At 38.8% G+C, this 18487-nt stretch overlaps 1 protein-coding gene across 2 annotated transcripts; it reads right to left on the minus strand.

The window, feature by feature from the left end:
- Window positions 1–10: 10 nt before the first annotated feature.
- Window positions 11–18117, minus strand: LOC109474751 (protein yippee-like 1). 2 transcript variants are annotated; one of them, XM_019775110.1, is made up of 5 exons: window positions 17725–18117; window positions 10728–10898; window positions 9380–9423; window positions 4616–4724; window positions 11–3135 (listed from the first exon to the last, which is right to left on the minus strand). In XM_019775110.1, the coding sequence occupies exons 2-5, from the start codon at window positions 10830–10832 to the stop codon at window positions 3046–3048; spliced, it is 348 nt and encodes a 115-aa protein (XP_019630669.1). In that variant the 5' UTR covers window positions 10833–10898; window positions 17725–18117; the 3' UTR covers window positions 11–3045. The 2 variants fall into 2 exon arrangements, with proteins under 2 accessions (XP_019630669.1, XP_019630671.1); XM_019775112.1 differs by lacking the exon at window positions 17725–18117 and adding an exon at window positions 17325–17693.
- Window positions 18118–18487: the final 370 nt, after the last annotated feature.

Raw genomic sequence — 18487 nt, forward strand, 5'->3', positions numbered from 1 at the left:
ATGCTTCATATTTTTACCCACATCCTTTAGTGGACAAATTTATTTACATTATTCAAAACCTACTTACCGGTATATAAGCTGATGCTTTATACATGTACACATTGCAACACAAAACAATAGAAAAACTGTAATCCATTTTGAGAAGTACTACAATATACATGTCTAGTGCTTGGTGAACATGAACAGTCCTCAAATCTTTATCAAGCAACTTACTTCCATTTGTGTAGACAGTTTGGCATGCCACAGACACTTGTCTTGTGTTGCTAAGTCACAAACTTAAGGTAACCCTGTACCAGCACTGCTGGTATAGTCTACTACATGTACATGTGTACATGTACACACCGTGGCAGCAGTTACAGAAGGCATGTCTGCACGTGGCCTCTGTAACTTAGATTCCACACAAATTGTTGCCAATTCAGTTAAACCTGCATGAATTATACACGTATATATATGATTATATATATATGATATTTGAAATAATTTTGATTGTCAAGTCTGGTGAATAATATGGGACATCGCATACATGTACTTTCAGCAAAATAGCAATCATATCCTCTTAGTGACAGCTGTTCTAAACACAGGTAAGGAAAGTGATATGGTGTACAAGTACACATAAACATAACCCCTCAAACTATACCAATTCTGAGGTGACTGTACTGTAACAACACCAGTCAAATCTGTGCATTCAAGATACTAGTATATTAAATGCCATATCAACACTGGTTCAGAAGAAAACATTCCAGAGTCTGACATTATTTTGGATGGAGAATCAGGCATGTACCAGACGCCACCTGAAGCCTGCAGTTTTCTACTATCTGGCCACCGGCAACAACGTTAACTAGCTCTAATGTTCTGATGTCTGTCTTTTTGTTATCAAAGCTAAACTGAATGTACAAATCATCTAATCAGACAAATTATTGCCAAGACTGTTAATTGCATAATCAATGCAAAGGCTGCTAGAAAAATTGTTAAAATGGTAATCATTACCATTTAAAATTTTTCTAGCAGCCTTTGCATTGATTATGCAATTAACAATCTTGGCAATAATTTGTCTGATTAGATGATTTGTTATGGTAACTTTTGATAAGTGTCTGTGTCTGTACCACAAGAAATGTGGTGTTTGTATGACAATCATCTATGTCAAGTTTAGAGCTGCCCCTTTTTTCTCACGATAATTTTATGCAACCTTCTACAAAATCACATCAGATTTAAGAAACACAACTTTTCCGTGTCACTTGTTTCCAGATGTTCTACAGACCTTAAAAAAGTTTCCTAGAAACAGAAAATATCACAGGGTTGAGGGTCATGATGTTGAGGGATATTAATGCAATGTGAAATTTGTGGCTTTGTCTAAGATGTAGAATATCTAAAGCATCTTTTCAAGAAGTCATAAGTACATCAGTGTAAAAGTGTTCTTGTTTGTTCCTAATGTGCGTGTGACTGGGTATGTTTCTGGATGTATGTTTGTGTGTGTCTGCATGTGCAGGTGTGTTATACTGAAGGGCGGTTATACCGGCTATACAGATACAGATATACATGTAAGTGTTGGTGTGTTTGTGTCTGTGCTGCAGTGTGTGTGTGTGTCTGTCCCTACTCTGTGTGTGTGTGTTTGTACGGTGGTGTTTGTGTGTTTGTGTGTCTTATTTCTTCTAGTTTGCACCAGATGAGTACAGAGTTTTGTTAACCTGAGTTACCAGCTCAGAAGACAATAATAGGAACTGAACGGTGAAACGACACAACTGTGGGAATTTGTACTGGTACTCACTACCATGTGCCATTATCCCTAGCCTGGAATTCAATCAACATTCTCTTTCACTATGTTGACGTCTGCTGGTGTTCTGGCTCTAATCTGCAATACCTGCCCAATATTCAATATACATCAGAAAAATATCAGGACAGTCACCATTTTGAAACACTGGAAACTGGAAATTGACAAGCATGCACAGCAGGCTATATAAACAACATGAATTAAATATACAAATATACAATCTAAATCTAGAATGAAAAAAAAAGAGATGACTAAACAGCTGCATTTCTCTCAGATGGCAAAAAAGCCATTATTGGAGAAACTCTTGTTCCAATGAAACAGAGAACAGCCTTTACTGTAGCAATTGTAAGGCGGGGAAATGTGCTTTTTTTTTTAGAATTGTGGTATTTCAACTAAATAGTAAATATGGGAAACTTGTTTAGATTCTGGACTATCTCAACTGCTTTGAAATAACTTGTGTCTGTGAACGTGTCCATAATTTACATCATAACTCAGCAATGGGTTAAGCCACTTCCATGTAAGTCTTGGAGGTAGTGGCCTAGTGTAAGCTGTCAGATTCTTATAGTGGCCCACTAAAGAAGTTGCTGTGGTCCCTGTACAACATCTACACAACACTGCCCTCTCTGCAAGGCTGCTCTAGAGTTTAGTGGTAGAGTCTGTTACTTTTCACCAGCCTAACAGTATGGTTAATTATGCAGCAGAGATACTAGACAATACCTAGTGTTACCTGACATTTTACTTGACACTACACCTGTAGTTATCAAATAATTCCCTGCCACATACAGCTGACCAGTCCGTTCCTTGCTGATGGAACCCAGGTTGAACCTGCTCAATTCTGGTTCAATACAACAATGAGGGGCAGAAAGAAGCTGTCTGGTCCTCATACAAATTCAACTACATTTACATTTTGTACAATAGAGCACAGTTAGTATCATTGATGTATATAAGGTTATTGAACATAAGTTTGTTGCATTACATGGTAAGTATATGTCATCAACAAATCATAAATATCTCTATTACATAACCCATAAGTCAGTACTATTCTCCTTGCTATATGCTGGTTTACCAACTGTGTATTGGTACTGAGCCTAGATCAGCCGGGAGAGATTTTAAATCAAGAACAATTCCCTTCATGCTCTTACCAAACATAGAACACGCACATAAATGCCATAAAATATCCTACAGCATATATACAAGCTGGAAGATTAGGTTTGAAAAAATCTACAGTCCGCTTCGTTCCAGCAGTTAAAAGCTTGCCGTGTGGTCTTCCTGGTTTCTCAACTCCAGCCATTGTCTTTGATCATGTGAGCCAGCTCAATGATGAATTTCCCTTCCTTGTACTTCTGGCTACTTTCAAAGGCGTGCTCCTGGGACAAGAAAAAACACTACATGAGTGAATGGCCGCATGCTAAGGCTACACCAATTCATAAGGCACACCCCAGTTCTTCCGCGACCGGGGTCCGTGGTAGTCCGTGGTAAAAAAGTGCCAAGGGTTTTGAGGGTCCAAGTTTGAGGTGACTTCTCATAAACTGCCACGAAATATCATTAAACATTAACATGGCTGAAGAGTGTAAGAAATTGTGATTTTGTGCATTTCTTCACTAGAGTATCAGTGTGTAGTCGCGGAAAATAGCGTTTTTGCGCTTATTTCCGAACAAAGAAAATTGTTTACATGCGCGTCAATTTGATGGAGCTTTACCGCCGGCACTGATGCAACAACCAATCAGAGACGCGTAGCGCGGACATGTGATGCAAGATTTGCATACCAACAGAACATGCTGGCAGTCTCGCGTGGTGCACGAAACAAATTTTTGCGCCACATTTTAGGAGATAAATGCTGGGACACAAACTTTTATTATTTTTAAAAAACAAGTTTTTCTTCAAATAGCCAAGGAGAAATTGCGAATCTAGAAATACCGCGGATTGTCCATTTTCCAACAACCGCGAACTTTAGGCCCCGCGAATCTAAAGAAACTTACAGTAATCAATGAGGAAAATGCATCATTTCATCATAAGTAAGGTTAACATCATATGGCCAAGGTATGAGATCGTGGAACTCTAACTTGTTATTTTGTCTTTTAAAAGTGATGTATGTCATGTCTTTTATATGTAATGTTCCCACTGAAGCAAACCCATTTGTACAATGATTGAAAAGTTTTATTTTTCAAAGTTGTTTCATTAATAAAAAAACAGAATGTTGTAATAGCATGCAGTAAACTTAGCACAATATACATGTAGGTATCGATTGTTGTTTGATGAGGTTTATAATGTAAAAATTTGCCAATGTAGGAATCTTGTTTTTTTTTGCACATACCCCGCGCATCTTGTTTTTTTCCGCCTCATCGCATTAGATATGGCGTCTAAGGAGGATGTCATCCATAAAATTCACATGTGGCATATCATGATTTCAAACAGCCAACAAAATTCTCATGTACATAATCCGGATGATTAGAAGCACTGTTTACTTTTTTTTGCCAGGTTCCAAACCGACGTCACCAGCTGACATTTAATTAAATTACCTGGCATCAGAAATAAAGATGACCTAAGCTGAAAGTGTGATTCATTTGACTATAGTTGCTAAATTTTGTTGTTGTTTTTCATTTAAGAACCACTACATGTATATACAAAGTTAAGGGTGTACAATTATTATATTTAAATTTTGGCAAACCAAATTTGAAAATGTGATGGAGACATATTTGTAGACAATAGCATAGCATTTATTACAAACACTTGGAGACCTACATGTATATTTGTAGTGTTTATATAAGCTTCAATTCTTGTATTATGTGTATAACAGTCGTCTGACTGCCTCATACAGGTCATTACAGGTATGTTGTGCAGACTTACATATTTCCATCCCAGAGTAGTTTTGCAGCATTCACAATAAATATCTGCTACTGCGTGCAGTCCAGTAAGTAGTACCCGCTCCTCAGCTGGCCCACAGCCCACATTTACACTGGAGCAAACAAACAACAAATAACAAACATCTTAGTTTCAACAGGTTCATGAATAAACAAGAATTCAGAGATCTCATACCTCCATGAAATATGAGTTTTTGTAAATGTTGTTTTATATTTGCCTCATTGATTTCATTTCATGTGTGTCACATACATGGAAAATACAGTGAATACATTTAAAAGATATAAATACATTAAAACATCAACACTGAACACACAAATCAATATTAACAAATTATCATATAGCCAGGTGGCGTTGACCAATCAGGTTACTCAGTGTCTATTGACTATGGAAATAAGGTCATAATTACCATAATCTAGTTTAATTTAAGGTTTTCTATATTCAACTTACAATATATGTGTAAAATTCCTCTCCTTTGTCAATACTTCATTTTAATGTCCTCATTAATTATGCATTAAAATACATTAAGATAATACAATGTATATGCATAGTGATGTTAACCTTTAAGTAACTTACACATGTCACAAGGTATGAAATTCCTATCATTCACCAATAAGGAATCACAGAATTTTCACATTAATTATGCAAATTAGTAATCTTTTGCATAATTGCTATCTGTTGATATTCCAAGTGCCGTAGATTGACTAGATTACGTGTATAAAAGTACTATTATATAAGACACTGTAATTATAGTTTCCTCCTTAATTATGCAAATCAAGTCTTAAGGCCACAGCAAGTAAATTTTATGGATGACATCCTCCACAGACTCCAAATCTAATGCGTACGGGCGAAAAAAAAACAAGGCGGGCCGAAAAAACAAGGTTCCTACATTTTAAAATTTTGACTCAAACATCATGTATCACTGCATCAAAGTAAGAAACAAAACATTAAATCAGAGCCTTTTCTTGTTTCCTCTCTTTTAATTATCTGCCATCCACATTCCGGTATGGCAACAGACATCTTTGCCAATTTTCGGCATGTTGACCACTGTCAGAAGGCAACAAAAAATTTTTTTTTCAAAATCAGGCGAAAATTAATGCGCGCGGTGATGTCATCCATAACTTGCAATTACTTGCTGTGGCCTAATTTGCATAATTTGCATTTAATTATGTACGTCTCTCTTTTTAGCTACCTACATACTAAAAATGATCAAAAGATGTTGTTCCTATCTGAACTTACTGGCTTTAACAGATTTTGCCAGTAAGTCCCCTGCAGTTCCAAAACAAGCTGCTAGGGGGACCAAACCCATACCACTTTTTTATTCCTGACAGGAAAATCTATCTGTCACCAAAAAGTCATGACATAGCATATTCTGCTGCAGTACCAAGGTCAGTCACCAGAAGGCCCATGTTTGACCTTGACCTTTGTCTTCTTAAGACTTACAAACATATACATGTACCAAATACTAGTATCATCACAATCCATAAAGGCATTCTGAAGTTATGGTGACCACAAAGTTGCGGAAACAGACACACACACACACAGACACGCCAAAAACAATACCTCCTACAATTTGTCCGTCTGTTGGCCAACAAGATAACTCAAGAACGGCTGGATGGATTGGTTTGTATCATACTTGGTGCGTTGGTAGGGTGTCACAGAAACTGGAAATGATGGGATTTTGGGCCCCCTAGTGGCTTCTCTTGGTACTGCAGCGTAACTTCTGGTTTTGATATCTCGCGATGTGAAAATGCTGGGGTCAAGAACTTTGAATGGTAGGTTAAGCTCTTTTGCTCCGCAAGAAGTCACATGACTTTGGGCCCCCTAGCAGCTTGTTCTAGAACTGCAGGATGGTTTGTTTTAAGTCTTTGAGAGAGCATAACTAAAAAAATGGTTGACGGATTGTTGTGATTTTTGGTATGTAGGTACATGTAGCTTAAGTGATGCTTGACATAATTAAAATACAATTATGCAATTTGCATAATTAATAAAGAGATTCCATAAATCTGTTTCGGTTTTGATATAGGTAGCTCTTGTGGTCGTGAATAAATAATGTGACTTTCAGCCCCCAAGAAAAAAACTTGTTATGGAACTGCAGGACAGTTTGTTTAAAAATCTTCAAGAGAGGATATATAAAAAAACCGGCTGACAGATCTTCGTGATTTTTGGCATGTAGGTAGCTGAAGTGGCATAAATAAATAACAATTATGCAAATCAGGATCTAATTTCCATAATAAATGAGGAAATTCTACAAATCTGTTGTGTTCAATATTAGGGTTATAAAACACTTTATTAGGGTTATAAAAAAGGGACCACATTCGGATCATGAAAAGGCGGGAAAGAAAGAAAAAAGAATTAGTAAATAGTAAAGAAAGCTTTAATCTTGCACAAGGCATCAACACTTTTTTGCATTACTCTGCTGAATTTTATTTGACATGCAGATTCTCAAAAGTGTTGAATTAAAGGGGTGTCAAATTTATGGTTCCTAGCATTACATGTACAATCTCGGTAAGACCTAGAATTTCAGTACGTGTAGTAGAAATGATTAGATTTTGGGCCCCCTGGTAGCTTGTTATGGTACTGCAGCAGAAATTCCACTTTTGATCTCTCATGATCTGGACATGCTAGGGTCAGGAATTTTGCATGTTAGGTAGCCCTTGTGTGCAGGAAGAGGTAACATGAGTTTGGGCCCCCTGGCAGCTTGTTCTAGAAATGCAGACTCTGAGGCATTTGTTGAAAAATGTTAGAAGAACTTGACGGATTATCGCCCTTTCTGGTATGTAGCTTAAGTGGTGCTTGACCTAACTTCAATTACACAAATCAGGATTTAATTTGCATAATTAATGATGAAATTCTGCTGCATTCCATTATAGAACTGGTCAAACTTGTGAAATATGTAATTTTCTTAAATCCATGTTTAACATCATTTTTCCCCTTAACGTGCTTGCATCAAGTGCAAGTCTTTTTTGAAGCAAGATTTTTGGCTGGATGCCCTTCCTAACGCCAACCCAAATCCCAGTAGGGCCCAGGATCCCTCTAACAACTGAGGGGAAATACGCCTTTCCCAAGGGCAAAACATCTGGATGCATGTCTGGACATGCACCCAGAATGAAAACGACATTGGCAGATATTAATTATGTAAATGAAGACCTCATTTGTATGATTAATGAGAAAATACTATAAGTCCATAGTGGAATAAAAATCCACATACACATGTAGTACAAGCACCAGTGCAAGTTAGGTACAGAAACAGCTCCATTTACCTGCTAAGGTGCATATGCACCCGGTATTTGGAAGCCTGAACAGTTACATGTAATTGGATACTTGGATAAATTTCATATTACTATGGTTACATTGTATTGGAGTTGTGCAGGTATTTCTGATGTCCAACCACACCAGGTCCTAACCTGCACCAGGCCAATACTAGCTATACTAATATTAGGTTTATTATAATAAAGTGTAACATACTATGTTTTTGCTTAATGAAACACAAAGAGGCCAATATTACAGTCTCCTGCTCCAGGGATGTGACTCCGGGCCACCAGCTCAGGAACCCAACACACTAACCACAAGGTCCAGACTGTTCGACTTGACCCCACTGTTATATACCAAGGAGCTTCAAATACTAGTAGGAGTGAGGATGGCATTAATACCCCACTGTGTCCTTTTGTTTCAGCCCGCTGCAGTCTATTGTCCGCACGCCTCGGCTTTGATCCATATGTTTGCAGCACAGTTTGCAGGTTTTCCACGCAAATCAGGGTGAATCACATCTTAATGCGAATCTGACTGTTCAAATCTGCTGCGAACATAGCTAAATATAATGGAGAGTAATCCTGTCCTTGTTCATATTTGAAGCTCCTTAGTTATACTATAATATAGTAGGTAAAGTTATACTATAATACTATATAATTGCTTTACTATATTGAAGACCCCAAAACTAATGTGAGAGGGCGAATAAAATAAAAACAAAATCCAGCCCCAAAAAATGCTGCCAAATGCATATCATGAATTTGTGGAAGTACAATGTACAACTATTTTTACGACATGCCGGCACATGTCGGCCTTTGGTGGCACTGTACTGAATTCTGGAGCCTCAGCAGCCTGGGTGCCATCCGCCGTAGTCACCGCCGGCTCCTATTGTCCATAGCTAACATGTACATGCCCGTAGCCAGGATTTTGAATGGGGGGGTTCTTCCCACTGCTTGAGGGGACCTTTAGCGCTGAAGGCGCCAGGTTCCTAGGGGTAGGGGGGGGGGGGGGTGTGTGTCCGGGGGCATGCTCCCCCGGAAAATGTTGAAAAATGAACCTTCTAAAGTGGCATTTTGTGCTTTTTTGAGAGGATTTCCAAGAAAAAAATCAGAGATAAATTTTTATTCAATGACAAAGGGAGCAGTTTTTCTACGATTCCATAACATACATAAAAAGTGGACCAAAAAGTGGACCTTTACATAAAAAGTGGACCAAAAAGTGGACCTTTGAGCCTTGTGGGGGGTTCGGAACCCCCCTGGTTACGGGCATGATGTACTACGGAGGATGGCACGCATTGTGCCTCCTCTATGGTGATATTTTTTGAGAGAAGGCAAAAATCAAATGTGTGCATGGATGTCATCCATAAAATTTAATCAGTGTGGCCTAATTAGCCATGCCATGTCAATGACAAATTGCAATTGGTTTCAGAAGAAACCAAAAAAAGCACTTTCATATTTTGTTTATTCTATGTTGCGAACTAGGAAATATTTCATGTATACTTACACTGAGTTGAAGAGATATGCACGTCCCTGACTTCCCTGAAATGACTGTTGGATAAGGAAAAAAGGGTCAGAAATGTATTGTCTCCTCTGGAAAGACAACAAAGTGCAAATCACAGCTGTTCTGTAAATGGCGTTCACACTAATGATGTATTATTGGTCAACACTGCATTAAAATCATGTCCACTACATACCATTTCTTGACAAACTGTCCTATTGCCAAATTTTTGCACAGGATATTACTACTACAGGAGACTGAAGAAAACTGGGATGATTATGTCTCAGCATAAGGCCACACAAATTTAATTTCTTGGTTAACAGATTTTTCTAGAAAAATAATGGAGCGGGCGAGTGAAAAAAAAAAACAGGCCTAGGCATCGTATTATGGCTCAAAATGGTACGATAGGAGCCATGAAGTCAACACACCAGGCTGGTTCAAAATTTAAACAATGAATTTTGAATTTTTAATGATACCATTGCATTGAAAGATGGAATAACTGTAACTAGGATGAAAAGGACTGTTTTCAACTGTTCAGGGCAAAATATGAGCATTTTGCAGTTGATTCTGGATTTTTATTTTTATTTGCAAATCAGAAAAAAATGAAGCGGCGAATCCGTTAACCAAGAAATTAAATTGGTATGGCCTGACAGAGACATAATTGTTCCAGTTTAGGTGTTATCATGTCAAATACAGGAAATGTATTTAGATTTGCAGGACCTGAAGTTCAGAGTTTTGTGCAAATTAAGTGGTGTTTTCAAATTCATGATTTTATCATATTCAAACGACTTGCCAAAAATGCACGGCAATGACAGTAGAAACATGTTCAAGTGCTTTGACCTGTTATCAGTTCCCTGTTATGGTATTGCAACAGACTTTCTGGTTTTGATGCTAGCATCACAAATTTTAATACATTTTGTAACTCTTGTGCTGGGAAAGAAGTGAGGTAGGCCCCCTAGCAGCTTGTTCTGGAACTGCGGGGCCTTTGAGGGAGGATAACTCAAAAACCTGTTAACAGATCATCATTTTTGGTATGTGCACTTAACATAATCTAAATTAGATCTAATTTGTATACTTAATGAGGAAATTTTGTAAATCTGCTGTGTTTCAAGGTGGGACTATTGGCAAATATTGATTATGTAAATGAAGACCTAATCTGCATTATTTAGGAGAAAATGCCATAATTTTATACTGGTCACTAGAAACGTTGTATAAGGGGGGCAATAAATGCGTGAACTTTTATTACTGTTTGAATTCAAGGCTTTGCACAGTGGTGAAATAGAAACTTTCAAACTCAGTCTATAGTACATGTGCAGTTGTCTGATTCCAACTGGCAGAAATTCAGACATGTTACCTTTGAAATCAACTCATCGTGATTTGCCAGGTGTGCCCGACAGTGGATACAGCTGTACGTTCGATGGCAGTCCGGTAAGTACGCCTGGAACGTCTTCTTCACCATGTTACATGAGCACACTGGTCAGATCCAGACAATATCCAAACACTACCAGTCTGCTGCTGATGTCATCTGGAGGGGAAACACACATAATCATATCAGCTGAATGTATACGATAACTTTATCAAAAGCACATGAAATTGAAAAGCAATAAACATACATTCTCCATAATGCTTCGGATCCATATTTACCACTCTAGAATTGAATCATTAACGCACCTGGACCATTCAGTTCTTATACATACATACATACACTTACATACATACATACATACGTACATACATACATACATACTTACATACACACATACATTCGTACATACAATTACATACATATGTACGCACATACATTGTTTGTACATACATATGTACATGCATATGTCACAGTAGAGATGCAAATCCAGTAGAGTTGCCAACTCTACTAGTAGAGATGGGAATCCTAGTATTTATACTACTGAGTTCCAATCCAATTCCAGTCTCTACTAGTAGAGATGGGAATTCTGGTGTTTTCACTCCAATATCTACTAGGAGTATTCCAGATTCTCTTACCAGACATTGGAATTCTAATCTTTTATAGGTCACAAATGGGAATTCTTTGAGTTAGACCAGGATATTCTCCAATTCTAGCAAGGAACAATTTTTTTTGAATAGACTGAACACCTAAAGTTTCAAATTTATCATATTATAAGGTAAGCCTACATTCACAATTACTATAAATTTAGTTAATTAAATTGCTTCATATTTCAGATATCAAATTGTGCTTCTATCTAAGAATTCTGCTTTCTGTTGCTCATCATCTGCCATATCTTCTGTTCACTTTGACATCAACTTTGGAACTTGCTTGGTATGACTGATTAGCTCTTATATCAGAAAAACCGGTTTAGCACATTGAGTCTCTAACTCATAATGGCCTGATGCAAATGTCTCTGTTATACATTTCAGTTTTGGCATGTATAAACAGCTATTGAGTGATGTTGGGTAATGATTGAGGTGTGAAAATATTCAGTCTATTTTCCAAAACATTTTTAGGTAACTAATATGACTGTGCCCTGCTAGAATTAGGTAACTAATATGACACTGTGCCCTGCTAGAATTAGGTAACTAATATGACTGTGCCCTGCTAGAATTAGGTAACTAATATGACACTGTGCCCTGCTAGAATTAGGTAACTAATATGACTGTGCCCTGCTAGAATTAGGTAACTAATATGACACTGTGCCCTGCTAGAATTAGGTAACTAATATGACTGTGCCCTGCTAGAATCGTATAAATACGATTCCCATCTCTACTAGTTGCCAATTGGCATCTCTACTAGTAGGCCCGATTCACACGTGCGTCGTTTTTATGTGTCGGGCGTCGTTCGACGCGCGGCACCTTGTGTCGTTTTTCTGTGGCACCTTCAGGAGGTGCCACAAGTGCATCGCGGCACACAGCGGGATGTCTGCGGCGAGGAAAAACATCATGTAAACAGACCTGCGTCGCGCGCAGCTCGCGCAGACCATTTGCGCATCACAGGTGAGGGGTCATATCAAATTTCTTCATTCCCGCGCTAGCCTGAAACCCACGCCACGCTCCTCTGTTTGTATCTATTCATTCCACTTCTGTATCAATTTCTACTTGTTGTTAGTTGTTTCTTCGGATTATTTTGTACGGATTGATTGCTATTAAAGCATTACTGCTTGTTTGCTGAGCATGACAGAAGTCAACAGATCTAACTGGGCCAGCGCTGAAACGCGCTGTTTGATCGGGCATGTAGAACTGTGACAGAATTCAGAGCAAAATGGAAACTTTCAGAAAGAAGGAGGCCTTCGGAGACATTGCCGAGTCCATGAACCAGGAGTTCACCATGTGACACAGCGCGACGCAGACCGCCACAGCTGCGGCGCGAAGCGGGAGCTGCGGTCCCCGTGTGTAAACGGGAGTGTGTCGTAGGCGACTTGGCGCGCGCGCGCGTCGAACAACGCCCGACACTTTTATTTTTCATCGTGTGAATCGGGCCGTAGAGTTGCCAACTCTACTGGATTTCCATCTCTACTGTGACACATACATATGAACAAACATACATACATACATAATGTACATACATACATAATATACATACATACGTCATGTAAACAAGAGATTAGAGACTTCATGTACTGCCATGAAATATTCATCTAGCTTTTGTTGTGTAAATTTTGCTGTTTTATCATGTCTCATTTGTTATTAAAACATGGTTGTAATCATTATTAACTAAATACAACTGGTGTCATTTGCTGATTTGTATATTGTATGTGTGGAGGCCCTTTTGTTTGGCAGAATTCCATTTCAATATTTCATTATAGTAGATTCCAGTTAAATATATTTCTTATAATTGTATAATTTCAGGAAATTATATAGAATTCTAAAACACCAATTACCATTACTCTATTGTAAAAACAATGCATAAGTATTGTACATTTCGGCCTATATCGTATAGAATATGATTACATCACATAATGACCCAGAGCTACACAATAAATGTACATGCATACATAGCAAAGACTGCACAGACGGACAGTGTTTGTATAAAGACACAAGAACACCCCAAAAATCGAAAATATCTGTTTAGGGCCACAAAGAATGTTGAGCGTGAGCGGCTCTGGTGGTAGTCGGCACGACAGTTAGATAGGCTCTGTTTGCATGTGAGCGGTACGGGCGGTCAGAGGGACTGCAAAGGGAACTGCATGTCGGCTTATGATTGTCAAAGCCTGGATTGTGTTCTGACATGTGTTGCTGAGACCCTGGGTGTTCAGGATAGCGTGAGCCACGCTGCAACTCCATATTTACCTCCGGGGGAGGAGAAATCCTTCCGCGGAAGGGTTTTGTGAGAGATTTAGATTTTCATGTTCGCAGCTGTTTCTCACGTTTGGGTGGACGGATTTTTTTGGGACTCGGTGTATGTTTTGCTACTGGGCTGTAGATTATGCATGTTCTTTTGTTTTTATTGTATAATTATGTGTTTTCGGGCGTGAAAATGGTGCCTTTTGGTGGCCCCAGCACACCCCTTTGAGCGTAAAAATGGTCGCGACCGTTGACCTTTGGCGTGTTTAAGCTATTCTCGGTCTGGTCCACGTATATGACCCCTCACACAGAGGGGTCCGGTCTCGATAAATTCTTTGTTTAAAACCCTACTTAGAATATAAAAATATACAATAAAAAGCCCAAAGGTATAAAATCTTCTATTTTACTTGTTTGTTCTTTGTTTTGAGTAGATGCCCGTGGACTTCAGAAATTTCTGTTTGGTTTATTGAGCTGTTAAGCCAAAGAGTTGCGATCTATTACACCACAGGTTCACCTGTTTGATTTTCTATTCGATACTGATTCAGAATATTGACAATTTCTGAAGGAATTTGGCAATGTTCTTTTTGTTTATGCTTTGGCATCAATTTGCCGTGCAGTCATCTTAGTTAACATTTCGCAAGCAATTCTAAGTTATTCAGTGATCAAAAATTTTTATTGTAAAAATCGCAAAGATGAATTTGTACATGGATTTCATCATGTACTGTTCATATTGATGAAGTAGGCGAACACGAGCTACTTGGATGGCTGTAAGATCGCACCACTTATATTTCATTGGCTGTAACGTTGCGAGGCCTTCCGCCTGTGATGTAACGTTACATATAGCCTCTCAGGAAGTCGTCTTGTTTATAGTGTCCAATACTCTTACAGAAAGAGTCCAGGGAAACAGAATGTCCCTGCATGTGACTTGATTTAAGTGATATAAATGTGTTGTGACACTTCTGAGCTGGTTGAACTCATCCGCAGGGTAGCAACATCGTTTACCAGATACCTTTGACCCAGTGTTGATGTCATACTACTTAAACACATTTAGCCCGTTTAGTCTAAGGTGAAATAACATTCAAAGACCCCATTCACACTCAAAAAAATTATCTGGATTGAGCATCAATCCGGATCCAAATTTGTTAATCCGGATCATTTTTTGCACTGTGAATGCTACAAACCAGATTGATTTTCTCTGATCCAAATCAAAAGTAATCCACCTCGAGGAGGTAGTTCAAGAAGTTTGCGGCGGATTCAGATCGGACAAAACCGTGAGTGTGTACGCAATGTGTCTTGGCTTCCGACTTGCTTCGATGAAGAGACGCGATGTGCCACAAATACTACAACCTTATATGATGCTATGGATACATTGCCAATCAAGTATGAATAGAAGACACACAGTAACGTGTTTTCCCCCAAGTTACTAACGTTACGCTCAAGTGGAATGGGGAGTGGAATCGCAGTCTTTTTAGCGAATGTTACATCCCGCAACACAGCGGGAGCTAAATTCTGACCCAAACATGTTCAAAGAGGTGTTTTCTACATTCAATAACAATAATAATTACAATTATAACATGAGTTTTATTCGAAAAATTATTTCTGTACACACTTTTTGAGTTCTTTTCTTTGGCAAAGTTTACGGCAGAGTTGCAGTGTCTCCGCGTTAAGATGGCAGGCTCTTAAAGTCTAACCATGTTGCTCCCCAATACCGCAATTTGGATTGGTGAAAAGCAGTGTGAACCCATTGTCAACCCAGATAGATAATTTCTGAAGACGATCTGATGATCAATCCGGATAAATTTTTTTGTGTGCGAACAGGGTCTTAGTACTTCAGGGAAGCCATGTGACAAGCCTCACTGGGTCAGTCCAGGCTTGTCAGACCAGAGTGACTGCATGGTCGGAAGCTCTAGGTGAGAATAGTGATGCATACCTAAACCCACATTTAGGTTCAGGTCCGGATTCAAGTCCAGAGGTTTAGGTTCAGTTCCGGACTTGTAAGTCCGGACCTAAACCCATGGCATATACAAAATTGCATGTTGGCAACCTTGCAATGTTGTCTGGGTGAAAATTTTGGCCACATAAAACGGAGGCCGACACTTGACGATGCCCGATGGCAATGTTTTCTTCATTTTGCGGGCAGGTTTTTGGTGGTTTGGAAAGAAAAGGGGTATGTGAAATGGTCTTTTATCGTAATAAGTCCGGACTCGGTTCTTGACTTTTAGGTTTTTTGACTTGAACCTAAACATTCTTACAAGTCCGGATCCAAGTCCAGTGAACCGGTATGCAGCACTAGGTGAGAAGCATTCTTTGTGTTGGATACAAAGTTTTAACTTTAAACATGCAACTACCAACACATACGAACTTTCATGAGTATTCTAAATTATCTAATGCACCTGTTTTGTCCTATCTTCCAGTTGTGTACTTGTGGAGAATTCTAATAAACCAGTAAATATGAAACAAATATGAGCAAGTAGAAACAGCAAACTGACTTCCGGGATGCTGGGAATGGAACCCGAACTGAACCCGGGTTCAGCCAGCTTACAACAGCAGAGCGCTAAATAATTCCAAAACGTCCAGACCCATTGGAATGAATCAGTTTAAAAGCAGCACTTGAACCCCACTGTTACATTGACTGCACTTTCATTACATAGATAAGGCCACACCAATTTAATTTCTTGGTTAACGGATTCGCCCGCTTCGTTTTTTTCTGATTTGCAAATAAAAATAAAAATTCAGAATAAACTGCAAAATGCTCATATTTTGCTCTAAACAGTTGAAAACAGTCCTTTTCATCCTAGTTGTTACAGTTATTCCATCTTTCAATGCAATGGTATCGTTAAGAGTTAAAAATTCATTGTTTAAATTTTTAACCAGCCTGGTGTGTTGACTTCATGGGCCATTTTGGGCCATAATAGGATGCCTAGGCCTACTAGTATTTTAATTTTTAATATTTTTTTCGTCTGCCCCCTCCATTATTTTTCTAGAAAAATCTGTTAACCAAGAAATTAAATTGGTGTGGCCTAAGTCCTAATTTGTATAACTTCTATCCATTGATGAACCCATATAATGTTAACATTATTACCGTAGTAAGGTTGACAGAACAATTATGCAGCATTTCCTTACTTCTATTCTAAATGACAACGCTTACTTTTATCTGTCACAAGAAAATGAACCTTTCATCACTAAGTTTTTCATTAACATAAATTATGCACATTCTTTTCTTATTTGAATATCTATCAATCTATCTTTCTGCTGTTTATGCCTTCAGGAAAAGTTACCCGGAATCAAGTGCAAACGTGGATAATACGGGGACCAGGCAAGAGAGTATAACGCTAAACTGCGCCATCCCGACCGAACCTGTCGGCACAGCTCAGAGAAGCGGCCATATTGAAATCCACTACGGAACAATGAGAAATGGCCGAGCCGAGCTTCAGATTCTTTCCTCATAAACAAGGCTTTAAAAAGAGACATAACGTTAACTGAATATAAACAGCAATGTAGTTGTGACACATGAAATACTTGCGAATTATCTATAAATATAACGTTAACGGTTAACGTTATACGGATACCAGCCTTTTATTTTGTATTGAGGACCTAAAAATATCACCAAGTTTCTTCCGTGGGTGAACGTCGCCCGTGCAGTAACGGTAACAGAGACTGATACCTACGTTAGAAACACATCCATATCTGTACTTACCATCAATCGTGTCACAATGTAAAAGCCGAGAAGTCAAAACTGTTTGCTGTCCCTGCGTATTATGCTTGTTATAAATATGAAAAAATACAATAGCAAAATCTGCAAGGGGCCAGGAAGCCAAGACCTGTCACCATTTCACGGACACCAAGTCTTTTTTTAGACAATGCCACACAAAATGGATGGTAAAGAACGTGCAAACGACTTTCCCATGGCAAACACACCATCGATTAAAACCCAAAGTAATTCAAATCCCTGGAAATTTGGACAGCGCGAAGCACGGCTTTCGAAGCTTCCCCAGACAAAAACGTAAACAAAGTCTTTTTTTGTTGACACGACAAAGATCACAGTTTTCTGCACGACGATGGCACAGTTCTGCAGCTCCGGCACCATATAAACTCACCTAGCCGGCTTCAAAACCCGTTCTGTTGACAGTGATATTCCACACTACATCCAGATAGCAAAATCTCATGGACGAAGAGATTTTTTGCCCATGTAGACGAGTTGCACGATCCTTACGTGCTGAACGCAGTGCTGCAGGATGTTGTGATGGCGGCGGGCTGTAGCCTCGTCAACAGAACCTAGTAACTACAGGAACGTTTTGTTATGTGCCATTATTTTGTGAGTTAACCATTTCTGAAATGCTATTGTATTCTGATAGGGCCTGTTTTCATGAATAGCCATCTCTGCAGCATTTAAAAATACAGTGCGTAGCCAAAAAGGAACGATAATTACAAAACATGAATATCCGCAACAGAGTCTGCTGTTGAGGTTATCGTGCTTAGCACGATTTAGATTGGCTGCCAGAGAAACCTAGCGACACATTCGCGCACTCGGCTCGCCAGCTGTGTGCTTGCCCAGATCAGGGACCCAGAACAATGACATACTGTAATACCAGTAACAACAGTTTAATGCCCTCACCCACCTCTCATCTGGCATGATTGAAGCAAGGAGCTTCAAACTTTCTTTCCAATAATTTAAATACTAGTATACAGATTCTGTATGCCAACATTTAATCAGAGTTCCGTTACATATGTTATTAACACTGTACATTATAAAACTAACGTTAGTACAATGTATGTAACGTAACCCCCATCAAAGTTTATGAAAGAGACATCCACTGAAGTACAGTAAACGTCTGAATACTTTGAATTCAGGGAGTTGCC

This window comes from Branchiostoma belcheri, unplaced genomic scaffold, assembly GCF_001625305.1.
Source record: "Branchiostoma belcheri isolate BF01 breed outbred unplaced genomic scaffold, Haploidv18h27 scaffold314, whole genome shotgun sequence".
In the NCBI taxonomy this organism is placed as follows: Eukaryota; Metazoa; Chordata; class Leptocardii; order Amphioxiformes; family Branchiostomatidae; genus Branchiostoma; species Branchiostoma belcheri.

Coding starts and splice junctions, on each gene's coding strand:
- LOC109474751 (XM_019775110.1), bottom strand. CDS start 10,832: ATGGTGAAGAAGACGTTCCAGGCGTACTTACCGGACTGCCATCGAACG. Junction 9,424..10,727: donor ACGATGAGTTGATTTCAAAG/GTAACATGTCTG, acceptor CTTATCCAACAG/TCATTTCAGGGAAGTCAGGG. Junction 3,136..4,615: donor CTACTCTGGGATGGAAATAT/GTAAGTCTGCAC, acceptor TTCTTGTCCCAG/GAGCACGCCTTTGAAAGTAG.